Source organism: Miscanthus floridulus, chromosome 2 (genome assembly GCF_019320115.1).
Source record: "Miscanthus floridulus cultivar M001 chromosome 2, ASM1932011v1, whole genome shotgun sequence".
Lineage (NCBI taxonomy): Eukaryota > Viridiplantae > Streptophyta > Magnoliopsida > Poales > Poaceae > Miscanthus > Miscanthus floridulus.
The window spans coordinates 177941695-177969116 of record NC_089581.1 but is presented as its reverse complement, the minus strand read 5'-3'; the positions used below and the strand labels follow the sequence as shown (position 1 = coordinate 177969116).

The 27422-nt window shown below is 46.2% G+C and overlaps 2 protein-coding genes and 1 pseudogene across 6 annotated transcripts; 2 read left to right on the top strand and 1 right to left on the bottom strand.

Moving 5' to 3' along the window:
- Positions 1-15745: 15745 nt before the first annotated feature.
- On the top strand, positions 15746-21110 carry LOC136540832 (ethylene-overproduction protein 1-like). Its single transcript, XM_066532851.1, has 4 exons — positions 15746-18111; positions 19239-19530; positions 19598-19907; positions 20385-21110. The coding sequence occupies exons 1-4, from the start codon at positions 16049-16051 to the stop codon at positions 20615-20617; spliced, it is 2898 nt and encodes a 965-aa protein (XP_066388948.1). The 5' UTR covers positions 15746-16048; the 3' UTR covers positions 20618-21110.
- A 451-nt stretch (positions 21111-21561) lies between these two features.
- LOC136541135 (U5 spliceosomal RNA) lies at positions 21562-21667 on the top strand (annotated as a pseudogene).
- Positions 21668-21880: 213 nt separating this feature from the next.
- LOC136540831 (protein MALE DISCOVERER 2-like) lies at positions 21881-24792 on the bottom strand. Of its 5 annotated transcripts, none has more exons than XM_066532846.1 (6): positions 24509-24792; positions 24360-24417; positions 23364-23842; positions 23088-23278; positions 22879-23011; positions 21881-22743 (listed from the first exon to the last, which is right to left on the bottom strand). In XM_066532846.1, exons 1-6 carry the CDS (start codon positions 24591-24593, stop codon positions 22160-22162), a joined length of 1530 nt encoding a protein of 509 aa, XP_066388943.1. In that variant the 5' UTR covers positions 24594-24792; the 3' UTR covers positions 21881-22159. The 5 variants fall into 5 exon arrangements, with proteins under 5 accessions (XP_066388943.1, XP_066388945.1, XP_066388944.1 ...); XM_066532848.1 differs by having other exon boundaries at positions 23364-23833; XM_066532847.1 differs by having other exon boundaries at positions 24360-24414.
- Between the last annotated feature and the right edge of the window lie 2630 nt (positions 24793-27422).

Here is a 27422-nt window from a genome sequence, read left to right as displayed (position 1 = left end):
AAGCGAACAAGCCTACATGAACCCAGACCAACTCACAAAATCTGTGGCTTAGATAAAAAGCACAAATAATTTAAGGAGCAATATAACATTTTTTTGGGACAGCAACTCACACCCTCCAAAGCAAATGGTGCTTCTACTCTTTCCCCTAGCTAAGGTTATGAAAAATATTATAATCTAGATTTAAATGCTTATTCGACTGATCACAGCCTTATACGATGAGCGGACCACGCGCTGAAATGACGATCCGTCGGTCCGTCCGAATTTCCTGTCATCGTGGGAGCGGGACCCAGAACGACATATGCTATATACTACTACTTATAATAATACTCCTACTCCTACTGAACCCGAGTTTGGAACCATTTGTCATTTGTGGCTTCTGCGGTAGTAGTTCTGCCACACGAACCCGTATGGCATTGGCACCCATGACTCGTGATCCGAACATTCGGAGCCTGGTCACCCTTTCCTCCCGCGCTGCGTGGCCGCATAACAGGTCGACAGCGCACCACGTCCTCCGTCCGCTTGGTCGATGACACAACGCACCTACCAGCTCTTGCAGCCATTTTGGCCACGCACAAAGGGGTTGCGAGCGTGCGGCCCATTACCCGGAGAACTCTCGGCATAGCGAGTATCTGTATCTCCATCTGGGATGGGTCTTCTCGTCTCTTCTCCTTTCCTCTCGCTACAGTCCCAACAGGGTGAATAATAGGCGATCCTCTTTCCGGCGACCAAATCGAGCTTTTTCCCTTGCCTCCGGCGGCTTAGCCGGCGCTGGAGGATGGGGAAACTTCGATTTGGTCGTCCGGTGTATATACCCACTACTATTAGGTTTGGTTTAAGTAGGTTAGAGATAGGTTTATCCATGCTGGAGGTGTGGCGTGGATCCTTCTACTGGTGCTACAGCGTCGAGGTTGGTTCGTGCCTGTTCGGGGCCAGCTCCTACGAGGTGCGTCGGTTTCCCTGCTGTCGGCCCCTCAATTTGAGAGTCCTAAGTGCATTCGTATTTGTGCCATGATCAAGCACAAATACGCATAAATTCACAGAAATGGGTACATAGATATATAATAAAAGGTTCCTAGCTTTATTGATATCTACAAATAAGGTCTTATAATAGTTGCCCGAAAGGGCACGGTCATAGGCTACATATCTAGCGGAAGACTACGGCCGTGAAACGGCATTATTAGTGGTCTCTAGAGCGGGATTATTATACAGCGAAGCGGTGTCCTATTCCACAGGCAACTTGAGCGCGGTCAAAACCCTAGCCTCGATGTCATACTCCTACGAATGAATCTCCTAGCAGGAACTCTAGCCCTCGTGGTACGATTCTTCGTTGAAGTCATAGTCTTCTTCTGTGCTGAGGTCCATGAGTCAACAACGGATGAGTACATACGTACTCAGCAAGCCCTAACCATAGAGTGGAAATAGAAGTGTAGTGGTGATTATAATTAAAGGTTCGGTCCTAGCGGAGTATTACCATTCCCACTAATACCCGGATTAGTATCAATTCCATTACCAGCTTCATTACACATAAAAGTAAAACTGATCATAATATCTCATCCTAACATTTGTCCATTCCAAGAACGTGGCTATTCAAATATATTAAAATAAACTCTGCAGAGGTGTATAAATTTTCCCACACGATAAGTGCAACCTTATCCATGATCAGTGGACGAAATAGACCTAACGAGACTTCGTACCCAAATGTACACGACCTTAGATATCCATATAACTCTACTACGACTTCTTAGGGGTTGGAAACATAAAACCAGGAAGATACCAATCCCCCCAAATGTGGTGATACCAAATCATCACAAAAGAAAACATGGCTCGAACACGGCCAAGAAAACAAGGGCTCAAACATGGCCAAAAACACAAGTTTAACGTGGAGGGTCACATAGCACCCACGCCAACCGGACCACGGAAGAAAACCTATCCCCGTGTCGGCTCCTGATATTCTGCTGCCTACACCGGCCTTCTAGTAGGAATTATACTTCTATCTAACGGGGTGTGAGATCAAGCCTACCCATATACACATGTGGCTGTACGAAAATACTTACTAGGCGAGAGTGACTACGAACCGGTCCTTATATGACCGAGGCAAGGCAAGTATCTCCCACAGGAATGCTCTCTAGGCATCCCTACCATGGTAAACTACCTCCATAGCTTACCACCACTTGCCCCATGTCAGGATTTAGTTTTAGGTTTAACAAGTTTTAAGTTTTATTATTATTCCTAAATCTAGTCATAACATGGAGCTTACCACCACTTGCCCCATTTATCTTAAGCATGTCACATTAATTGAGCTCATATTTCAGGGTAATAATCTTAGTCATGTTTTAGTATTTTAGTAGTTTAAAGCAAGATGGTAGGGAGGGGAGCTAGGACTTGCCTTCATCGTTGTCAACTTTCGGCATGTCTACTAAATTCAGGTCTTCGTCCTCCTGACGATTTCCGTCGTCTGTCGGACGTATCGATCAAAATAAGACTACCGCTATCCATAAAAGAAAAGGACAAAAGCAAACATGGAACTATATGGCAGCACAAGGTGCAAATGATAGGGTTGGATTTTAGATGAATTTTAGAGGTGGTTTCATGTATAAAGGAGTTAGGGTTTAAAAGTTATGCATTTTAGAAGTTTATCCTATAGTTATTTAACTAGGTGGACTTTTATATGCATTTTATAGTGCATGAAAATATGTGCAAACTACATGATTAAATTCTCTAATGCATCTTGTTTATTTACAAATTTTCTAGGAATTTTTCTAAGCTAGGAAGGTGCATTTCTAACTCTCTGTGTACACTAGCCGGGTGTACCCAGCATTTTCTAAAGTGTACCCCACGCTATGTATGTGGTGTGTGTGTGGATGGTAGGTGGGCCACCCTGCCTACATCAGCAGTGACAGCGGTGTCGATGTTATGGCCTTGGGCCCATGTGTCATCGAGAAAGGGAGAGAGAGGGAGAGATGGACGGGGACAAAGGATAACGGCAACATTATTTCCACCTGGTCCCACATGGCGGAGATAGGGAAAGAGGGGAGGGGTGATGGATACAGGGGAGGTCACGGTGTCAGCCCTTGGCGGTGGTGGATGAGTGGCTTACGCCGGCGGTGTCAGCCCTTGGCGGTGGTGGATGAGTGGCGGACGGGGCTCGCGGGGTCACGCCTGCAGCCGATGGTAGGGTTGCCGTCGGCGACGGGCGCCCGGGGCGGCAGTAGTGGCTCACCGGAGAGGTCACGGTGGCGTTGTGTGATGGACTTAGCTCTAAAGGCCCTATTCTAATCAACTAACTACGTGTACATGCGTGCAGGTGAGTGCGGAGTGAAGTGGTGGTGGTGGGGTGCCCTGGTGTGGCCTTGCCCATGATGGCCGTCGACCATGGCAGCTCGGCAGAGTGGGGCTCATGTGGGCAGCGCAACACAGAGACCTAGAATATCAACTAGCTATGGAAAATGGGAAAGGAGAAGCTTGGGGACTCACCGGTCACTCTAATCGGCTAGGGACGTAGCGGAGAAGAAGGGAGGGGGTGGCGTTGATGGCGTCGGTGAACTCCCAAAATGGGAAAATTGGAAGAAAGTGGAAAGGAGGAGGAGGAAAGGGAAGAGGAGGGAAAGATGGGGTGTTCCCGCCCTCGGCGGAGCTGATGGTGGGGGGGGCGAGGCGAGAGCGTCGCCGGCCGGGCCTATTTATAGGCTGGCTATACCGGTGTCCCGGCGGTGAGATATTTCTCGTGGCCACCCTTATCCATCATGCAGGCTCGTAGTTGACTTCGTCAGGTCACATTGCCATGGCTGGCGCTTGCCCACGTGCACTTCGGAGTGCCTTAGCGGCTACTCCGGTGGCTCGGCGCGATGGCGACCATGGCGCTAGCCTTTGACGCGTTCATAGTGAGGGAGGAGAGGAGAGTAGGAGAAAGGAGGGGCATCATGGGTCCTGTCGTGTCGCCGTTGACGTTCGCTGGCACCGGGATGGCGCTGGCGGGCGTTGACGCCGTGGCTGTGCCACGTACGGCTGCCGGCTCGGAGGTGGACGATGGAGCTGACGTGCGGGCCCCGGGCATCGGTGAGAGGGAGAGGGGGAGAGAGGGCATGGGCGAGATGGGCCGAGCGGGGCCACGGCTGCTATGGTGCTGCTGGGCTGGCTCGCACAGGAGAAGGGAGAGGAGAAGGGTGAAAGGATCAAGATGCCCAAGAGAGGGGTGAATTAGGCTAATTCTAAATTCTTTGCAATAATTAAGTCCTACACTTAGCCCACTTCATCCCTTGTACCTAGAATGTGATTCTATTATTCTACTACATAAAAGTTTAGCACCCTAAGTTCCAATCCTACTCTAGCATGGCAATTCTAGGAATATAAAGACAAGAAATGAATTGCTCGAATATAAATGCTTAAAGTAAAGAGAGGGAAAGGAACGCGGTGATGTTTTGCCAAGGTATCGGAGAGTCGTCACTCTCCACTAGTCCTTGTTAGAGCACCCACGCAAGGGTGTAGCTCCCCCTTGATCCGTGCAAGGATCAAGTGCTCTCTACAGGCTGATTCTTCGACACTCTGTCGCAGTGAATCGCCCACAACCGCTCACAACTTGAGTTGGGTCATCCACAAGCTCCGCTTGATGATCACCAAACTCTCAATCACCACCAAGTCATCTAGGTCATGGCGATCACCAAGAGTAACAAGCACAAACTCTCACTTGACCACGATAAGCCAAATGAGAAGGGTGGGTGCACACTTGCTACTCTCCTTCCACTAATGAGGCCTTAATCTTGGATTCTTAAATCTCAATCATCTCACTAGGCTCTTGCTCTCCTTTGCACTCTCAAGGGTGTTTCTCAGCTAAACAAATGGGCAAGAGACCTCCCTTGGATGAGTGGAGTAACTATTTATATCTCCTCATTCAAAACATAACGTTTGGAGGCTAAGTCATCACTCTGTGGGGTGACCGAACGCTCTGGTCAGTTATCCCCGCCACTGTGTCAGAAAGAGCCATTAAGTTGACCGAACTCTGACCTGCGTCCGGTCACGAAAAACGCTCTCTGGAACCTTACTGATGTTGACCGGACGCTGGCACCCAGAGTCCGGTCACTTTGTTGTTCAGCGTCCGGTCAATTACCGAATCCTAACCAACGTCCGGTCAGCACTGACCGGATGCATCCAGTCAGCACTGACCGGGTGCGTCCAATCAGGAAACTCTCTCTCTGGAGTTGACCGGACGCAGGCACCCAGCGTCCAGTCGCAACCAGAAAGCTCTAGTTGATCAAATGAACTGACCGGACTCAGCCTTTAGCGTCCGGTCACAACTAGACCAGCGTCCGGTTAGTCATTTGACCCTCCATTCACTTCCAACCTGAAATTATATGTGAATAAAGTTTGCTCCAATTGATCTTAGGGCTACTCCTGAGCTACCTAGTGCTAGATTTGATAAGTGTGCACCATATCTAACCCACTAGACTCACCTTGGTTAAGCTATTAGTCCATACCCCCTTAATAGTACGGCCAATGAAAAAAAAAACAAAGTCTTAAACTACTCTAAGTGTCTCTCCAACACCAAACGACACTTAGAACTAGTCCATCCTTGACCTTGTCGTCCATCATTTAAAAACCAAAACGATTTCCATCGTCAGGGGCATGACCACCATGATTGCCCAATCAATTGCTATTACCATGACTTAACTTAATTGCCTCTGTAAAACACACGTTAGTTATAGTAATCTCGTGTTGTCATTAATCACCGAAACCCAACTAGGGGCCTAGATGCTTTCAAAGGGAAGGAGGGAGTGGGCTGCCGCGGGCCGAAAGGAGGGAGGAGGAGGGAATGAGCCCAAGTGGCTTTTCCATTTTCTATTTGCCTTTTCTTTTTCCTAGCTCAAATATGCATATGTTTAAATGATTTTAAATTCAAATTTGAATGCATGAGTGTGCAAAAATGTACCACCATTAGTTCAACAAGTCAAGCAATCATTCACACACAAAGTTTCACACATGAATTCGAGTGTTCCTATGTTAACATATTTGTAAAATTATTTAGGTTGGTTATATATACTATCTCCTATGCAATATTTAAAAAGTTCAAATTTTTAGTGATTTTTTAAAACTAGGTCAAATTTTAGGGTGTTACACCTGCCTGCACAGAAGGCGATGGTATCAGGTATTTGACTATGCCGGCGCTGAGGCATGGTCTTGTCTTCCTATGGTGTTGCGGCTCCAGCGAGCGACGGCAGGGATGCGACGAGGACGCCATGTCGACTTTAGACGTGGGCCTCTCCAACATCTCCAACGGCTTCCCTGACTTCACGAGCGGTGGCAGCATCAGGTTCTGTCCCTTGTCTTCGTCGTCGCTGGCGGAAGATACGGAAGGTATGGCTACCAACTCGAGGAGAAATCGGACTAGGTTTTGGATCCCACCTCTTTGGTGGTTCAGTTCCCCTTCGGGGTTTGTCGTCGTCTGTGCTGGGGGCTCTGGTCCTTGAGGCGTCAGATTCCTCGATGTCCGACGATGTGATGGCGACGACCATCTTTTTCAGCCGGGGCGTTCAGCGGTTACAAAGCAGGTTGAGGTCAACGTGCTACACAAGACGGCAACAAAAAACTTTGTTTCTTCGTCGGGGAGGAGGTCGGCTTCAAGCAGTGTGCTCTGGCCGGCGGCAGCGAGGCATGCCGGGAGGAGTTTACAAGGACCGAGTTGTAATTTTCTTTTCTTTCAAGAGTATTCTTGTAAGATTTGGGCTGTAATCACAAAAAAAACTTTATGTGAAATACAAACCCGGTTTTCTCAATAAAAAAAATCTGTATCTCCATCTTCTTTTCATCATCAAGAAAAAAACGAGAGAGCAAAAAAACGCGTGACGTTAACCTACCTCTAGCGTCAGATAAGCTCTTGCTCTTCTGAAAAGTCCGAGGTCGATTTGGACGCGCACCGCACGAGCTTGTCGCGACGCGCCACTAGCAGATCGCTGCCGTTATCCAAGCACATGGGGACATGGGGTCGTCCGTCTCCCCCATCTTGCACAGCACAGCCCATGATGGGTGGCGAGATTAAGCGTAAACAGTATGTAATGCCCCCACTAGGGTGACGGGATCCACGCTAATCACCAGTATGATTGCTGCTACTCATGTACTCCCTTTATCACTTAATAAATATATTTCTAGAGTTGTCTTAAGCCAATTACTTTAGAACTTTTACCGAATTTATAAAAAAACGTAAAGATTTATGTTATCAAATTATTAGTATCGTTAAATTTATCATAGAATATATTTCATAACATGGTCATTTTAGTTGTTACTTTTTATAAAGTCAGACACGGATTCTACGAATTAATTTATTTAGAGACAAAAGTAGTACGTCCAACCGTTGCCCCGCACTGGTGGGCTCCATGCCCCTCGTTCCATATCATGATCCCGCGCATTATTTGACATGTTCGTTGGTTGGTTTCTGAGCTGATAAGTTCGACTAATGCTGGTTTATTGTAAGAGAAAAACACTGTTGATTGATTGATAAACCGAAACAAATAAACAAACAGACCGATTGTCATGAAGCCAAAACAGTGCCATTCCCAACTTACAACAACCTTCCATCGTCCTTTTGAAGTTTTATATATTAAAAAGATAGAGCTTGAAAAATACAGTAAATGCGTGTGGAAGCGTTCGGAGGCAACGAACACACCCCACAGAAAAAAAAAAAGCCAATAATATGATGAGAACCAAGCAAGTTCTGGTATCTTGGGCATTAAAGTTTTAATGAAATGTTCTATGCGCGGTTTTTCTCTTGAAATAGCCCCGTTCGCTTGTCTTAAAAATGGCTTGTTCGGCTTCTTTTTTCAGCCGGAACAGTGTTTTTCTCTCACAACAATTCAGCTGGAACAGTGTTTTTCAGCCAGTTTCAGCCAAATTTCAGACCAGCGAACGGGGTAATTAAGAAAGCCTTGATAGTTGCAAGACAAGTTGAGTAATCATTTGATTCAAAATGCGAGATTATAATTAGTAGCTCACGTGCTAACACATCAAAGAATGCAACCCACAATTGTCCTTTCAACCTACATTAACAACATATATGTAACATGTTCACAGGTTGGTCAATTCCAGAAGCACGATTTATTGGTCAATTCTAGAAGCATGATTCATTAAAAGGTAAAGTTCATTTTTCAACTTTAATCTTGCACGTAGGTTCAATTTTCAACTCTGAACTATGAAACCACGTATCATACCTCTTCCAACTATAGGAACCGGGTAAATTTGGTCCTCTAGCAGGCTTTCTGTTTTTTTAAATAATATATTAATTTAGTTCAATCTCTAAAAATTCATGTCTAATTTATTTTAAATTAAGAAATTATGAAACTAATACTTGTTTTTGTTTTGAAAATGCTATGGTGTGTTGGTGATCTATTTAGAGCAATTTCCAAACTTATTTATTTCTATTACTGTTTTTTCTCACATGACTACAAGCATGTGTAAGGGATCGTGATGCCTAGGAAGAGGGTGAATTAGGCAACTTAAAACTCTAACTCTAAACTATAACATCTTTTTCTATCATTAGCGAAAATATATGCAAAAGATAAACTATCTAAATGTGCAACTACGATTTCGCTAGTGTGTTGCTATCTCTACTGCAAAAAGGAGTTATGCAACATAGGTTCCAAACCTATCAACTACCCTATCACTAAGTTAGAAAAGTAAAGCACAAACCAATATTGCAATGTAAATGCGGAAGCTAAAGAGTAAGATACAGATATGCAAACTTTCGTCGATGACTCTGGTATTTTTACCGAAGTATCGAGAAGCGCGCAAGCTTCCCCTAGTTCTCGTTGGAGTCCCTCGCAAAGGCCAAGCTCCCGGTCGGATAACTCTGTGGATAGCTCCGGGCCTTCCCCACGCGCAAGCAGGTCTCCGATTAAGCCACTCGTGGCAAAATCCTCTCTAGGACCGCTCCCCGCCCTCTTCACTATCAAGCTTTCGGCCGAAACACCACGGGTCTTGTTCCCTCCGGTACATGGGGGCGGCCACACCACAAACGCGGTTGGTGTGATCTTGCAAGACTACAAGCCCCTCCGATGTACAACAATAGTACACGCAAGCACCGAGTGGTAAGAGGTATGCAACCCTCACTAAACACTAGGTCTAAATCTAGAGCAAGCGCATAAGCAGTGGTCTAATCAACCTAAGCACTTCACAAAGCACCTACGCTAATTACCTAATGAATTACTAAGCACTATACAAGTGAAGATCACTAAAATGGTGTATCAACACTCTTGGTATGTTTTCTCAACTCTCCACTCTCAAATGGCCAGTTGGGGGGGTATATTTATAGCCCCACATGTGAGAACTAGCCGTTGGACCCAAGACCTAACTTTCTGCTAGTGATCGGACGCTGATCACATCGTGATCGGACATATCCGGTCCTACCGACCGTTGGAGCGCGCATTGATCGGACTCCGGGCCGAGTTCGGTCTCACTCGATCGGACGCGTCTGATCCCACTGGCGCCGCTCTGGAACCTTTCTAGATATGATCGGACGCTACTTCTTGGTGCGTCCAGTCATCCTGCCGTCACGTCCGGTCACGCTGAAAACATTATCATGACGAAGAACAGTGTCATCTATGCGTCCGGTCACTGCTTTGCTCAGCGTCCGGTTACAACTACTGACGTCTGCTGTTGCTGAACAACTGATCAGACACGTCCGGTCCTCCTAAGGCCATGTCCGGTCACCTCTACCGAGCTTATTTTTTTGTGACCTTGCATCCGGTTTGGTTCCCATCTTCGTGCTTGGATTTTGCTTGATATATTGGGTCTTCTCTTGTGCTTCTAGGGTCTTGCTTATAGTGTTGATCGTGGGATCACCTTGTCGCCTTCGTCCAAGTCACGTCTTGCACAGTTGCACCCTATTGAACTACAAAACAATTACTTACAAATTTATTAGTCTAATTTGGTTGTGTTGGTCATCAAACACCAAAATCCAAAGTAAATGGGTCTAGGGTCCATTTTTCTTACAATCTCTCCCTTTTTGGTGATTGATGACAACGCGACCAAAGCAAGCAAATAATAACATTTTTGGAATTTTAAAAACTATTTACTTGGTAAGATGCAATACAAATGGCAAGGTTATATGATGCTAATAAATACCACATGTAAATATGTTTGGAAACTTATCTTGCCCTTCTAAATGTCCTTATGTGGCATTATGGATTTAAGCCTCCCCCTAACTCCATAATCCACTATTCTCCCTTTCTCAAACCATTACCACTTGTAAATTATTATGATCGGGCTTGCTTTTGGTCCTACAAATTCCCCTCCTTTGGAATCAAACACCGAAAAGGAAGACATTAGTAGCACAAGGAAGGGTCAAACTTTGTGATCCTTTATATGTGAAGTGGAATAGGTCACAAAATTTAACTCTCATATTACATAGACTAAGCTCCCCCTAAATATATGCATACATATGTTGGAGAATGTAGTTTATGCATAATTAGTAAATTAATGCTCAAGGGAGTTTAATCTACATAATGCATTGATAAAGCATATAAATACTAAAGTGAAATCAATATGATGATATCGGTTTAGAAATACCACGTGTGGAAACCAATTTGATTTATACCACTTGCAATAGGTGGTGGATATTGAAGTATGATGCTTAACTCCGGGGACTCTATTTTCCTTGCAATGATACTACTACACACATGATAAGCTTGAAAAGGTGTTAGTCTCAAAACATCCAACTTGTAGAGTAACCTCCCCTAAATTTGTACACATAAGTATGGAATACTTGTAGGAGACATGCACATTGATTTTAGAATAAAAAATACCACTTGAAAGATGACATCACATGAATGTGAGAATTATTTTCGAAAGTGATATTCGGGAGAAATTATCTATAATTTAGACTTTGGCACATATTAGATGAATAATTATAAAACAAACTATGTGCCGTGCTTCTAAACAATTTAAACCATGTACGTTTCCTCTAAGGGTTAAGGGTGAAACCAAGCAAGCCTACCATAAGATATACCTAGTGTATGCAAGACAAAATATTAAACATGTAAATGCAAACCTAGGCATAAAAAGAAACTAGATGCTAATTGAAATAGCAAGAAATTAAATCTAGTTACATAACATGGGAAGGATAATTTGGGTTACTCAAGGGATCACTTTTGCTCATTTCAACAGCTGAGAAACACCCTTGAGAGTGCCAAGGAGAGCAAGGTCCTAGTGAGGTGATTGAGATTTGAGAATCTAAGAGAGATGCCTCATTAGTGAAAAGAGAGTAGCAAGTGTGCATCCACCCTTCTCATTATGCTTGTTGTGGTCAAGTGAGAGTTCTTGCTTGTTACTCTTGGTGATCGCCGTCACCTAAATGGCTTAGTGGTGATTGGGAGTTTGGTGATCATTCGGTGGAGCTTGTGGATGACCCAACTCAAGTTGTGAGCGGTTGTGGGTGATTCACCGCGACGGAGTGTCGAAGAATCAACTCGTAGAGAGCACTTAGATCCTTGCACGGATCAAGGGAGAGCTACACCCTTGTGCGGGTGCTCCAATGAGGACTAGTGGGGAGTGGCGACTCTCTGATACCTCGGCAAAACATCACCACGTTCCTCCTTCTCTCTTTACTTTAAGCATTTACTTTAAACAAATTTAATTCTTGTCTTTATATTCATAGAATTGCCATGCTAGAGTAGGATTGGAACTTAGATTGTAAAACTTTTGTGCTGTAGAACATTAGGAACACTTTCTAGGCATAAAGAGTGAAGTGGGCTAAGTGTAGGATTTAATTATTGCAAAGATTTTTAGAATTAGCCCAATTTACACCCCTCTTGGACATCTTGATCCTTTCAGTTTTGTTATTTTTGATGTATTTTTGTACTATCTAAATAAATATATCATTGTTGTTAAAACTTTCCCACGACCCTTTACATATATGCACCTTCACTGTCGGTTCTATTTAAAAACCAGCAGTGATATTCACTTTCACTGTCGGTTCTATTTAAAAACCGGCAGTGATATTCACTTTCACTGTCGGTTCTATTTAAAAACTGACAGTGATGTCCATGTCCCCTATATAAAACAAACCACTGGCCACATACATCGATCCCACCCACTCATGAACTCTCATAGTCTTATTTCTCATATTTCACTCTCACTTCCCAAAAAATCCACTCTCTCTCTACGTGATTTGGTCATGGCTTCTGCATTTTTCATTAGCATTCATATGTTGTCTTTTCCAATATTCTATCTATATTCATTGGATCTATATTTATATTTATGTTTCTTTGCATTCTATATTTATATATATTTTTATTCCTTGCATTCGATCTATATTTAATTATGTTGCCACATTTTACTTAAAAATTTTTTTGTGCTTATATTTTATGTTCATATTTTTTTTGTATTTTATCGATCAGGTGGTATGAACAACAGACCTCCTCCACCATAAGAATCAGGTTTCCACCCTGGCGATGAGCCATTCGCTCATAATGTGGCCATTCCGCGATTCCCTAACCCACTTGACAATTACCTTGTTCATAATGATGCACCCCATGAAATACACACATACTTTGCCAAGTCTCCAAATTCTCCGAAGTCCATCGGACTTCTCACTTCTCTTTCGAGATCCAAACCTTCTTGGTGCTCTTCATGTTGGAAATGATCTCCTTTGGCACCCAAATACGTTTAGCCCTATTGTTGGCTTGCTTGTTTATCTTGATGGCCACCGCCTTGTCATTTTTCTTCTTCTTTAAGAGATAAGGTGTGGAGACCTTTTTGTCCACCTTGTTGGTGTAGGTGTTGGAGAGCTTGCTTATTTTCTTTTTGTTTTCCTCTTTTCTGTTAGCTCCTCCCTTATTCTTCACCTTGCACTTATAGGACTTGTGGCCTTCCTTATGGCACATGTAGCAAACCACGGTTTGTCCTTCTTAAGCTTCTTCACCCCCTTAATGATGTTATCTTAATGATGTTGGGCTTGCTCCATTTTGTCTTTTACTTGAATCAAGCCCTTGGTAAGGCGAGTCATTTCTTGCTTGAGTTGTCCATTCTTCATTGTGACCTCTTGTGTGCATGTATCTACAATAATTTTCTCAACATAAACTTGGTTGCACAAGAGTGAGTCTAAACATAAATCATTGCAAGAAGTAGAAGTATCCTTTTTAGGCATATTAAAGATAGAACTTTTCTTTTTAGGTGCCTTGGTGAGGGTTGTATCGATGGCTTCAAGATTAGCAACTTTATTAATTAGCTCATCACAATGTTTACATATGGTTTCTATTTTAATAAGCAAACTTTTATAAGCATCTTGTGAGCTAGCTAATTTTTCTTTTAATTTTTCATTTTTCTTTACAAGTTGTTCATCATTAATTATACATGCATTTGTTGTTGCACTAGCCTCAAGTTACTCAATTTTAGTAGATGGTTCAATATTGAGATTAACAAATGTCTCATATTGTTCAAGCAAGGTTTTGTATGCTTCTTGTGAACTATCTAGATTTTCTTACAATATTTTTAGCTTCTTTTATTGACTAGTGCAAGCCTTAGCATATTTAAGATTTTCTAGCATAAGTTTATTAAGAGAAGATATTTCATCATCACTATCACTCTCACTAGAGGATGAACTTTCGTTACCTAGTGCCATAAGGCACACACAACAAGAGCTTAATGATGAGTGCTTGTGGCCTCGTCTCTTGTGATAGTCTTTTTCTTCACTTGAAGAATTATCCCATGACCTTATTGATGTGAGGGCATTGTCCTCGAACGCCTTCTTCTTTGTCTTAGGTGTGGGCTTGTTTGGACAAACTTTCACAAAGTGCCCTAACTCGCTGCATTCATAGAATCATTTCTTTTTTTTGCTCATTTCTTTGATTGGTGAAGATAAAATCTTGAATTTGGATGGGCACAATCTTAACGTTGAGCCTTTGGATCATCTTCTCCACCTTGTTGATAAGTTTGATCGATTCTTCATCAAGATCGGAGGTAGAGAAGGAAGATTGATCATCATCACTTAAATCTACATCATCACCATCATCCTCATCCTCATCCTATTCTTCATCTTCACTTAAGGAGCTTGAGCTTGAGCTTATCTCAACTTGCTTGCCCTTCATTTTTTTTCTCAGCGAGAGCTTTGTCTTTGCTTAATGATGAGGCTTTTTCTTGATCCATCTTTCGTGACATTTCAAATGCCACTATCTTGTCAATGACTATGGCCAGGGTTATAGTGCTCAAGTCCTTCATGTTGTGAAGGATGGTGATGATGTTTACATATTTCTTTTATGGTAGCACGGAGATGATCTTCCTCACGATGTCCGCAATATTTAGCTTTGTTAATCCTATTAAATGGAGCTCATTGATAATTAGATTCGAACGAGAATAAATATAACGAACAAGCTCATCATCATTCATTTTAAATGAATCATAATTTTATTTAGCTAGATAATATTTTTACTCATAAACATTAGTTATACCGTCATAGAGCTCTTAAAATTTTAACCAAATTTTATATGCCGTCATTTAGTTGTATGGTTGTCTAGACAAACATCTGAGTATGTCTTGCGAGACGCAAAAGAACGCCCTCAGCTAAGGATGGCAACGGGGACCCGATACCCGATACCCGACGGGTATTTGATCTATTAGGGGACGGGGATGGGATCATATCTTTACCCGCGGGCATCTAAATGGGCAAGAATCCATACCCGACGGTATAGCGGGTACGGGAACGTTCCCTGTTTACCCGTCCCCGTTACCCGTTGGGGAACCCGACTATTTGAGCTGTCATGCGAGTATTAGGCCCAAAGATGCTCAACATAGATATTTTGGTCCAAATCTGAACAGTCATATATATAATTTGTGTGTTCTAAGAACCCTCGTTCAATTTTTCCTCACCATCTCCGCCAGCAGCACAAGCACGTCTGTCTCACGAGCGCTCGTGCCCCTTGCTTCCTCAGTTCGGTCTCTCTGCCACCTTTGCTCGTCCTCCTCGCAACCTCGTTCCTTCTCCTCGGCATCTCCGAGACTCCGACACTTATACCCGGTGAAGAAGAAACGCCTCCGATTGCAAAGCTACGACCCCAAGTGTCCTTGTTTATCGGGTATGCAGTACCCGTCGGGTATCTGTTACCCGACCGATACCCGACGGGTACGGGGATGGGCAAGAATCTATACCCGAGACAGTTAATGGGGATGGGGACGGGGACGGGATGAATTCTCCGTAGCGGGAAAGAGAACGTTCCGGCGATACCCGACGGGTATATACCCGTTGCCATCCTTACCCTCAGCCTGCTTCCGAGAAACGAGTTTCATTTTTGTTTCTCGTGGACCTGGCTCGCTGGATGCGAGGTGGTAACCAAACAAAACGACTTTGTACGTGTTCAGTCAGGCTCAACTGAATCTGGCTAAGCTCATGCTAGCCAGGCTAGATGATACAAGTAACCAAACATACCTTATAACTCTATGGCCATGTTTATTTGTCTTACGAGCCATACTATTTCAGTAAAAAATAGTATTTTTTCCTATAATAAATCAGTGACAGTACTTTCAGTCGGGACGAATGTTTCAGGCATTGTTTTTCAGCTAAGCAAAACGAACAGTACTTTCACTGTACATCATATCGATGTTGATGTGAAATTTGAACATGTTTCCTGGCTTCCTGCTGTTCCCTCTTTCCTCCCCCCAGGGAGAGGTCCTTTTCAAGCGAAAACCCACGATTACAGCAGAGCAGGGATGAAAAAAACTAGCTAAAAATTTCCAAAAGTGCAGAAGAGGGCGGCAGCAGCTACGGCCCCCCGCCTTCCTCGGTGTCCTCCCCCTCCGTCCTCAACGAAGCGCCTCGTCTCCCCGCGCCCCCGGCCCACTCCCGCCGCCCCCCCGCAACCAACGGCATTACACAGGTCACGCCTGGGCGCACGGCGGGGACACGCGGCCGCGCGGGAGGGCGGGGGCGACGCGCGCGCGCACCAGCCGTTCCGCCGGGAACTCCCGCTCTGGCACGATCGTCGCCGTGTGACAGGCTGCTGGCCAAACGCGCGCGCCATAGCCGAGGGAAGGAGGAGGAGGAGGAACGGGCAAGCCGGCTGCGGGATTCACCATGACCAATAACTTCCTCACGACGATAAAGAGCCTGAAGCTGATCGAGGGTTGCAAGGCCGCTCAATTATACGCCTTAAGCTCCGTCGGAGCCTCCACGTCCGGCTCGGCGGATGCCGGCGGGAGCAGCATCGGCAAGCCCCATACCCCGCCTCCTCCAAAGACCATATCGATGCGGTCCGGATCGCTCTACTACCCGCACGCGGCGCCGTCCACGTCGGGGGCCTTCGTGCCAGAGCCGCACCTGCCGTGCGGCCTCCCGGTGGCCGACGCGCTGGAGCCGGCCCTGGACGCGTGCCTGCGACCCGTCGACCACGTCGGTGCGCTCGCCGCGTCGTACCGGCGGGTGTCGGCCGCCACGGCGGGGCCCGACGACGACCTCTGCGACGCGTACCTGGAGCAGCACGCGCTGTTCCAGTCGATCGGCGACGCGCGGCTGATCCGGCGGGCGCTGCGGGCTGCGCGCGTCCACGCGGACAACCCACACCGGCGCGCCGTGCTCGCCGCGTGGCTCCGGTACGAGCGCCGCGAGGACGAGCTCGACCCGACGCCGCCTCCGCTCGCGCCCTGCACCGCGACGACACCGCTGCTCGAGTGCCCCCGCGCCGCGGTCTTCGCCAGCGTGTCCCACAGCGTGGACCCGCTCTGCCCGTGCCGCCGCCCGCCGCCTCCTCCCGTCACCCCTCCACCGCACCGCCTCAGGCGCAACACGTCGGGCGCTGCCTCCGAGATGAGCGAGGAGGAGGAGCCGGAGACCAATGACCTGTGGTTCATCATCGGCGAGGAGGAGGTGGCGTGCGAGCGCTCGTGCATTGCGGCGCTCTCAAAGCCGCTCAACACGCTCCTCTACGGCGGGTTCGCCGAGGCGCACCGCGACCGGATCGACTTCTCCCGCGACGGCATCACGCCGCGCGGCATGCGCGCGGTCTCCGCCTACAGCCGCCACGGCCGCGTGGACGACTTCCCGCCCGACATCATCTCCCAGCTCCTCGCATTCGCCAACAAGTTCTGCTGCGAGGGCCTGAAGGCAGCCTGCGACAACCAGCTCGCAGCCATGGTGCGGGGCCTCGACAACGCCCGATCCCTCATCGACATCGGCCTCGAGGAGGCCTCCCACCTCCTCGTCGCCTCCTGCCTCCAGGCGTTCCTGCGGGAGCTCCCCAAGTCGCTCACCTACCCGGACATCGCGCGCCTGCTGTGCAGCCCAGAGGGGCGAGATCGCCTTGACATTTCCGGTAACGCGTCCTTCGCGCTCTACTACTTCCTCTCTTACGTCGCCATGGAGCAGGACATGAGATCGAACACCACGGTGATGCTGTTGGAGAGGCTGAATGAATTCGCGGAGCAGCCATGGCAGAAGCAGCTGGCGCTGCACCAGCTCGGGTGCGTGATGCTGCAGCGCGGCGAGTTTGAGGAGGCGCAGGAGTGGTTTGAGGCCGCCGTTGCCGAGGGCCATGTCTACTCGCTCGCTGGAGAGGCACGTGCCAAGTACAAGCGCGGGCACAAGTACGCTGCGTACAAGCTAATGAATAGTGTCGTCGGCGACTACGACGAACCCGCCGGGTGGATGTACCAAGAGCGCTCCCTGTACTGTGTCGGCAAGGAGAAACTGGCTGATCTGCAGGCGGCGACGGAGCTGGACCCGACGATGACATTCCCGTACAAATATCGTGCCTGCGCGTTGTTAGAGGAGGACAATTCTGAGTCCGCGATCGCAGAGATCAGCAAGGTAGTCGGTTTCAAGATGGCGACCGATTGCCTGGAGCTCCGGGCGTGGTTCTACCTTGCGCTTGAGCAATGCGAGTTGGCTGTGCAGGATGTCAGGGCGATATTGACGTTGGATCCAACTTACATGATGTTCCATGGGAGAATGCACGGGGAACAGCTGATTGAGCTCCTCCGAGGACAGGTGCGGCAGTGGGATATGGCAGATTGCTGGATGGAGCTGTACGACCGGTGGTCGGCGGTGGATGACATCGGCTCTCTGGCGGTTGTCCAGCAGATGCTCGCCAGGGAACCCGGAAACAGCAGCTTGCGGTTTCGACAGTCACTTCTCCTGCTAAGGTACATCTGAATCTACTGCTCTCTCTCCGTTCATGTGCTGAGATCTGAGAACAAATCCTTTTTCAAACTTCTGGTTCATATGACATGTTTGGTAAATCAAAAACTGGATGGAGGGCCAATATTTGGCCTATTTTACATTGTTCATTAGCTTGCTTCACAGAGGCTGGATTTGATTGGACAGATCTCCTTGCACCACTTTTCATTCTCGATTAACCTTGTCCAGGGGATAATTTCATACATGGCTAATATCAGTGCTATTTTAAACTAAGGACATGTTTGATCCATCAGTAGCTAATATTATCTAGGCATTGTTTGGATCCCACAGCTAAATGGTAAATGCATTATTGCTTTGTCTATAATGCCCTTTCTTTTTTTTATTACCTATCAGGAATACAAGTGGAATATAAGGTAGTGGGAGAGCAAAATACAATCTTTTAGCTCCTATCAGTCACTCTCTCCATCCAAAAAAGAGAGTCGTTTTTGTTATGAATCTGGACATTAACAAAAATGACACTCTTTTGAGGATGGAAGAAGTAGGTTGGAATAGTTAGTGAAATAGTTATTAACTGAATGTCCAGCTCACAATTAGTTGACCTATTAGCCGGGTTCATTTGGATCCACTCCGGCTAATCTTTAGCAACTTAACTACAGTTGAGTGGATGGCCTAAACTAACCAAGGCCTTTAAACTAACTATAGTTGTTCTGCATATTGGATGAAAAAATTGCAAAAACTTTGGGCAGCAAACCTCTAGTAAATGCCACAATTATGAATCCCATGTAAAGTTGGGAGAAAAAGAAGAGAACAAGGAGAAGGTTTATTTGTTGATATGTTATAAGTCATTCCAACTTTCTGGGAGAGTCAAAACATATCAAGTTTGACCAAATTATATAATAAAATAATAACATTTATGATACCAAATAAGTATCATTAGATTCTTTATTAATTATATTTTCATATTATACCTAATTGATGTCATAAATCTTTATAATTCTCTATAATTTTGGTTAAATTTGAGATGCTTTGACTCTCCAAAAAAGTTGTAATGACTTATAATTTGGAATTGAATGAGTAAAATTTTGGATTATTAAGAGATTTAACATTTTTGTTGTCTCCTTTTATATTGTAGGCTAAATTGTCAGAAAGCTGCCATGCGTAGTTTGCGATATGCTCGGAACAGTTCACTCCATGAGCATGAGAGGCTTGTATATGAAGGTTGGATTCTGTATGACAGTGGACATCGGGACGAAGCATTAGCCAAGGCTGAGCAGTCGATTGGACTTCAAAGATCATTCGAAGCCTTCTTCCTCAAGGCGTATGCTTTAGGAGATTCTAGCCTTGACACAGAATCTTCGCTCTCCGTTGTACAGCTTCTGGAACATGCTAACAGTTGTGCTTCTGACAACCTTCGGAAGGGGCAAGTAAGAATCGTCCAAGACTCTCGACTTCTGCTAATTGTTTGTGCTCACAACTAACGACATCTTTTAGGCATACAACAACATGGGGAGCATCTACGTGGACTGTGACATGCTGGATGAGGCTGCCGAGTGCTACGGCATAGCACTGAACATAAAGCACACACGGGCGCATCAGGGTCTAGCTCGAGTCCATTACTTGAAAAATAGGAAAAAGGTTGCATATGAGGAGATGACAAAGCTCGTGCAGATAGCTACCAACAGCGCGTCGGCGTATGAAAAACGGTCAGAATATGGCGAGCGCGACGCTGCGAGGAGCGACCTGAACACAGCGACGCTTCTTGATCCTACAAGGACTTATCCTTACAGATACAGAGCAGCTGGTGAGTCTACTACCTAACATATCAACATGACATGGGAATCTTGCATTGTTTCGAACTTCCAATTCCTAGAAACATGTCTTAAGTAATGCAAGCTACACCTTCTCCAACAGTCTCTCCATTTCTTTTCTTTTTTAATAAGACGTATAAAGATTTGAGAAGATGTTTCAAGGTATACCTTGACCATTAATTTCTATGATCAATATAGCATCAATTGTTACAAAAGCAACATCTTACTGAAATATGTGAAGTTAGTATGAATCTAATGATGCATGTTTTAAATTAAGCGTACATATATTTTGACTAATTAACGGTTAATGCCTTTTATTTTTCAGATTATAAACACTGCATTTTTGCATTTTGAAATGGAGGGAGTATAAGATTTGTTATTGCAGTTGTTGTGCTCCCTCCAATTGTGTGCATTACGAATTTTCGATTTGACAAGCACAGTAATGTTTGCATTTCTGTTTCATCCCCCAGTTTTGATGGACGAGGGCAAGGAAGAGGAGGCGATCGCGGAGCTGTCAGGAGCCGTAGCTTTCAAGCCGGACCTCCAGCTGCTCCACCTCCGCGCGGCCTTCTTCGACTCCATGGGCGACAGCGAGAGCGCCCTGCGGGACTGCGAGGCCGCGCTGTGCCTGGACCCAACCCACGGCGACACCCTGGAGCTGTACAGCAAAGCCTCCACCAAGGCCGACGAACCCCAGAGCTAGCCGGCCGGCCGCCGCCCTCCTCGTCGTTGATTCAGCTGCGATTTTTGCGAGGCAGAATGATGAGACGATCTCTTCTCTACTCTCATGGGGTGGAAGCAGACGGAGCGCTGCAGATCAGTGAGGCAGGAGCACCAGAACATGCACATATCTCTAAGGAGTATATACAAAAGCCTTAGTTCTGTTACTGTTAGTTGGACTTGGGAGGCACCGCCGAGAGCGAGCACCGCAGGAGATTGAGCACGTGTTGTTTAAGGTAGACTGCGCAGGTGACAAAGAGAATGCATCAAAGGTTGCAGACGGCCAGCACCTCCAGAAGAAAGAGAGGAAGAAAAGGCTGAAGAAAGAACCAGGTCAGCAAGGTGTTCAAACCACCGGTGGAATCGACGAATCTTCCTCTTTTTCTTCTTTTGTATGTATGCCGTGTGACGTGCACTCGGAGGCACGACTTGTTACAAATTCGAGTTTTTAAAGTAATGCAGCGAAAGCGAAGATTCTCTCTGCTTTATTTCTGCAAACTGTAGTGGGTGTACTCTGTATTATGAGTTGTGGTTCCGTCGTGCCTTCAGCTAACGAGGCCATGGCATTTGCTGCATTGCATTTCTTGGTTGCATTTTTTTTCTCTATAGTCAGCTCTACACGTTTGTTCGTGTTCACAACTACGCTTTGTTCTTTGGTTCGAAATGTGCACACATGCCTTCTCTGATTCTCTTCTATCGATGGCCAAAGCACCAACCGGAGCTGATTTACCTAGTAGTAGTTGTTTGTTACTAGGCCCAATGAGACCAACAGTTACTTTCTAATCAGGCCCACGATACCAACAGTTATCTATAATCTGGCCCACAGGAAACGAGAGGTGCTACCATCAGTTTAGTCCCGTACTGCTGAGCCAGCAGTCATCTCCACCGTCTTTGAAATAGCACCCGAGCCAGCCTTTGCAAGGAATGCAGCTGCGTGGTGAGCACAAAGCGAACTATTCTTTCGCCTTTTACTAAAGAATACCGTGTGCTCGCCACACAAACCAAGGTAGGGATCTCTTCTCTGATGAGAGGGGCCCACAAAACCAAAGTGAAAAACATTGTATTTATTTTCATTTTTGGGGCTAACCATAATTTTTGGAAGATTGGACCATAAGGATTTGCCATTTCAACCTCAGTAAACACTGCTGATTATTTTCATTTTTGGGCTAACATTTGCCATAATTTTGGGAAGATTGAACCATAAGGATTTGCTATTTCAACCTCAGTAGAATAAGGCAATACCAGTAGCAATTGCTTGACAAAAGAGCTATTGCAGCAAAAACAAGCCACACATGCTTTCTATTGCTCACTTGGCTAGAATGCCTGCATATCAGTATGTTGTAATGTTAACCTTCCTGACATGTACAAGTACAATACAACTCCCTATATGCAATTTTGCACACAACAAATTCTCAACTTCTTCTACCTAATCACCTATTCCACAAACAAGATTAGCAGCAACCAATAGCTCAAAGAATTCTCAGTCACACTAGGAGAAACAATATCATCTGGCATGCGTCCAAACTCAGCTCTCAGAAGACATGATCTCAAGCTCAGCCCACCAGAGCGGTGACACCTTCGGAGTCGCCCCATCAGGCCCCAATGCGGTGATCTCTCTCATCCGAGCTGCAACCTCTTTCATCTGCGGTCTCTTCTTTGGATCCCGATCAATGCAGGATCTTACAACCTCACAAAGGGCACGTGCAGTGTCTTCGGGGAAGAAACCGATGCTAGAGTCAATCAGCTCCTCAAGACGCATCTCACCTTCAAAATAGGGAGACGCCCAGTCTTCCAGTGGTCCATCATCCTCAGAACAAGGAACTCTTCCGGTCAATATCTCCAGCAACACCATGCCGTACTTGCGCACAATGTTCTCAGGGTCTGGGGAGAAAGCCAGTTCATTGTTGGTAGAATTATGTCCCTTTGCATCATTCCAAAATTCAAGATCTGAGACTTTTGCAGCGAAGTCATCAGTAAGGTATAGTGTAGTTGAGTCAAAGTTCCTCAGCACAACTGGTGTTTTCAGCTGATGCATGTGCTCAAGACAATAAGCAATGCCCATGGATATCCTGAGCCGTGCCATCCAGTCAAGCTTCTCTGCTTCCCTGACTGCAGTGAAATGAGGAATGCATTGTCAAACTTTGATCAACAATACAGAAGTCTTAGTGACAAAAATTGTACACAGTGAAGAGAACAGTTTTGTGACAGATGAAACTGAGAAACTCATGACAGCAATGCGCTTACCATGGAGATGCTCAAAAAGTGTCCCATTTGGAGCATATTCAAATACCATCACCCTGGTAAAGGGATGCTCTTCCTCACAGTAGCCAAGCAAGTTCATAAAATTCTTGTGACTTACTTTGGACAAGCTTGTGATCTGAAACCATTATTATTTTCATCGATTAAAATTAAGCAAGTTGTATCTAAGCAGACTGAAGATAACTGTACAATACCTTTTTCCTGTACTGTGATTCATTTTCTTTCGACCATTCCTTTGCAGATGTTACCAAGCTTGAGGCCACTGCAATTTCAACTCCACTAGATAAAGTTCCCTTGTACAGCATGCAGGTAGAGGTAGAGCCAATTATATTGCTGAAATCCTCGCATGCCGTTTCCAACTCTGATCGTTTCAGCGAAGGTACACCTAGAAATATGATTACAGCATTGTGATATATAAACTGGAACAGTACCACATATATGGTATATACATAGCTAGGAAAAAACCATACCAGTTACAAAAGCTTTCTGCAATTGTCCACTTAGACCTGTCGCCCATGGCCTCACAGTTCCCATTTTCTTAGCTCGGAAGCAGAGAATACTAGCTGCTGATACCAAAAGGAAAACGGCAATTCCTGCTGCAACTAAACCATAGGTTGTCCAGGAATGTTTATGGCGAGAATGAGGTGGAGTATCAACTATAGGATCATTTTCATCTTGCCTAGGCCCAGGCCTAACCAAATGTGGAGGGGCTAGGGGTGGATGATGATTTGAAGTTGATTGGCGTGGCATTGATCGTGAACTATGTGGTGATGGAGACGGTGAACCTTCTGGTGGCGACATGGATGGTGAGGGTGCTGGAGCAGACGCTGGTGCTGGTGTTGGAGCTCTTCTATGAGATCTGCTCTTGTGCATTAGAGTCCGTGCATGTGGGAGATGAAATAGGCCATCTTCGTTTCTGTCTCCAATCTGCAGCAGTCTCCTGGAATTCCTACAGAAGGATTAGTCATATTAGCAAGCCAAGAAGACACATTTTCTATAGATGGCAGTATGAAAAATAATTCTCTTGATTTTTTTTTATTCACGCTCAATTTTTTTTTTATTTTCTGAACGGACAATTAAGTTTCAGAATTGAAGTTGAAACGTTTTTTTTTTTTGACCTAGCCATCCTTCACTATATGGCTTTTACTCCAAAGCTTTACTGCTGGATCCAGTACAAAGAGAAGCATGACAACAGTTAAAAAGATTCAAATACCCGGTGGCTGATTCTGATACCAGTTCAACCCAGAGCCTGAGAGGCAACTCTTTACAAGGTCAAGAAACCAAAATCACAACTTTTTGCTATTTGCCAACCCATGTGTGAAAAGAGGCCAATTCCAGTCCCAAGAATAACATTCACTGAGTAAAAAAAAGAACTGTACCCATTTCTGGCAAGTAATAACAAACTTTTGAGAGTACAACAAGTAACAAGTAACAAAATGAGATTCTAAGAATCTGGGCACACTAACCTAAAACTAGGCGAAGCTCCATTGCTCTCCGCACCAACTCCGAAGCTTGCAACCCCTGCTGCAAAGCAGGGAGGTAGCAGAACACCATAAGCCCAAATGCACACCCAATTACACCGACGAAATCCAAAGCTCAAGGAGAAGAAACAAACCTGAGCTCCCGAGCGGCCAAGTAGCGGCAACCAAGAAGAACGCATGGAGCGGCAGCCTCGGTGGCCGCCGCCGCCGCGGCTCCATTACTAACTCACTCGACCGCAGCTCGGGTCGGCACAGCAAGTGCAGTGGCACGGGCTGGAGGGGGAGCCCGAGGAGGCGCAGGCTTAGAAGGCTGTCACTGGAGGGGAGGAGGGGGTGCGTTTGGGAGGGAACGCGCAGTCGGTTGGGGCTTTGGAGAAGGCCAGAAGGGCGGTGGAGACGGCAAAAGTAGCAGCCGGAGGGTGGTGGACTGGTGGTGGTGGTCTGGTCTGGTGGGGCGGAAGAGAAGGAAAGGAGGCGGCACGAAGGCGACAACACAACTAAAGGACTTTCAGAATTCTTTTTTATTTTTCAACTAAAGAAAATGTTTTGGTTGTTGTTGTAATCATTTCGCAGATATGAATAATCCCAGGTTAATCTAGCTACCCAATCATTTCGTAACGACATGTCTCTGCATTAGGTTTTGAAGACTTGCCACGCCGTAGATTAATGGAACAGTTGCTCAATCTTTGACACAAATAATATCCCCACATTGACGACAACATTATAAATTTTATTTGGTTTCAAAAGTATATTGGTGTTCGAATCCAGTGTCATATCGGTTGGTTACAGCATTTTTCCTAAAAAAAATGTTTCCAAAATCAATAAGTTTTTCTAGTCACCAAAAAATTTGAGAGCACAATTATTAGGTTTCTCCAACCATTTCCAAAATCTTACTCTTTAAAATCGGTCCTACATGAAGATTGGTTTGACGTCAGCTTTGTCTTCTCGTGCGTAGATCACGATCGTTATCCCGCAAATCCCGCAGCCTCGCCACGACCGCACCTAGCCATGCCCGACCACCCTTAGGCACGTCCCAGCTGGCCACTGCTCAGCCAAGCAGTGGCTGCGGCCGGCTAGGGGCGGCCGCCTCCAGGCTTGGCTAGAGCACGCCAAAAGAGGCTAGAGTTTCTTTCTTGGAGCGAGAAGGAAGAAATGTCGGTAGAAGTCGTGCCAATGCCAATTTCACATCGTCCCATATACATATCTTTCTGCATGTCTCGATAGATTTCAAGTGCGGAAAAAAAAGGCACACCTAAAAGTATGCGCAAAAAAAAGAGAAAAGCACGCCTAAAATATTTTAGTGTATGTAATAAGTCGTGATAACATGTCAAGGCTTTATATGTCCTGGCAAACGGTAATGCTCCTGTTCGATCGTCCGTCCGTCTAGACGGACCCCACCCGAGTTGCGCCGCTCTATAACGGACCCTGTCCGCACCGCACCCCATATAGTCGTAGCCTCCGCCCATTTCTGGAATGGACCTTGATGTCTCCATTCTTCACAAAAAATCGCTCCTGCAAGCGCCATGGTGTCCCCTCCACTGTGTCATAGCCTCCCCTCCTCTCCATGGATCCAGCGGGGCGTGCGTCTTCCCTCGTGTCCGACGGCCTCCATGGCGTCCCCTCCTCCCACTAGATCTAGCCAGTGGGCTCAAGAAGCCGTTGGCGCGTAGGCGGCAGCTCAAGCAAGCTATTGACCCTCCCTACTCGGGGCAGCGGTGCCCTCCTCAGATCCGACAGCATCTCCTCTCCCTCGGCCAACGGCGGGCATGGAGGGGGTGTGCGGGCGCGCACCATCCAGCGAGCCTGCGCCACCGCAGTTGCCCACCAGGTAGGTCATGGCCACGCGGTGATGCTGTGTTTCAAGTGTTTCTGGACGCTTTTTCAGACATGTTGCAAGCACATGTTTTAGGTGTTTCAGATGTATGTTAAAATTGTTTCATGCGGAGTGGATGTGGCAAAAGTAGATCGGAATGTTGCATATGTTGCAAGCGTCTATCCCCAATGTTTCATCTGTTTTTTGTACACGTATGTTGCAAGTGTTTCAGACGCATGTCTCTAAGTGTTTCATGTCTTATTTCAGTTATTTGTGTACGTTGCAAGTGTTGCATCTGAAGGTTTTAAAAGTAGATCGGGATGTTGTACTTGTTATAATGATGTTTCAATTGTATGCTCTAAATGGTTCATCTATTTTAGACGTATATTGCAAAAGTTTTATATAGATATTATAAAAGTAGATTGGGGTGTTGCATGGCATGGCGCTGCTGCTGGGGCGCAGCCGTGCGTCAACCCACGTGAGTTCCCCGTACGGAGCATGTGGTGGGCGCGGGTCCCTAAGGGCGGGACGTGAGACGCGGGGCGTGGGGCGCGATGCAGACGTGGGAACGGTGCAAGTGTCAGCCGCGTCCGTACGTGGCATCCTGTTCAGACATCCAGGCGCTAGGGTTTCACTTGGCAAATCTATCTTCTGTGCACCCTTGCTGAGTTCCGAGGTCTACAAGACGCATCTGCGTGGATGTGGACGTGCCTGTCGAGAATGGAGGCATCACGTGAAGCAAGCAACGCACGGGACGGGATGCCGCAATCGCCATAACCCCTGATCGCAGACGAGGGGGACGCCTCACCCAGTTGACCGGGATCGGGAAACCGCCCCAGCAGCAGCGCCAAATTCGACGGAAACATGCCACGATCAACCGAGGATCCACCGTCCACGTGACACGACAAGGTAGCGAACACTATTAGGCTTGGGCTTGGGCGCTCATCAATTCGCAGTCAACGGTAATCTCAGACGGGCAGAGAGATAGGGGTCGGTTGAAGCTGAACCAAACAAAAAGGGCGCCACGTTCGTGATCCCCAAGTGAATCGGAGGCTCACGTTCTTCTCGACCGTTGCCGCCGATCACGAATGCCTGCCTGCCTTGGGCGATCCAAGCGATCTATGATCTATCTAGGATGTGGCACGGTCGCGAAAAAAAAATGATCTATCTAGGATACAATACAAACGTCTACTTGGACGCAGCGCAGCAGGATTTACATTTTACAGGAACCGTTG

Excerpts from the sequence above, each read along its gene's own strand:
- LOC136540832 (XM_066532851.1), top strand. The coding sequence starts at position 16,049 with ATGACCAATAACTTCCTCACGACGATAAAGAGCCTGAAGCTGATCGAG. Across the intron at positions 18,112-19,238 it reads CAGTCACTTCTCCTGCTAAG|GCTAAATTGTCAGAAAGCTG; the intron begins GTACATCTGAAT and ends TTTATATTGTAG. Across the intron at positions 19,908-20,384 it reads TTACAGATACAGAGCAGCTG|TTTTGATGGACGAGGGCAAG; the intron begins GTGAGTCTACTA and ends TTCATCCCCCAG.
- LOC136540831 (XM_066532846.1), bottom strand. The coding sequence starts at position 24,593 with ATGGAGCCGCGGCGGCGGCGGCCACCGAGGCTGCCGCTCCATGCGTTC. Across the intron at positions 24,418-24,508 it reads TTGGCCGCTCGGGAGCTCAG|CAGGGGTTGCAAGCTTCGGA; the intron begins GTTTGTTTCTTC and ends CCTGCTTTGCAG. Across the intron at positions 22,744-22,878 it reads ACTTTTTGAGCATCTCCATG|TCAGGGAAGCAGAGAAGCTT; the intron begins GTAAGCGCATTG and ends ATTTCACTGCAG.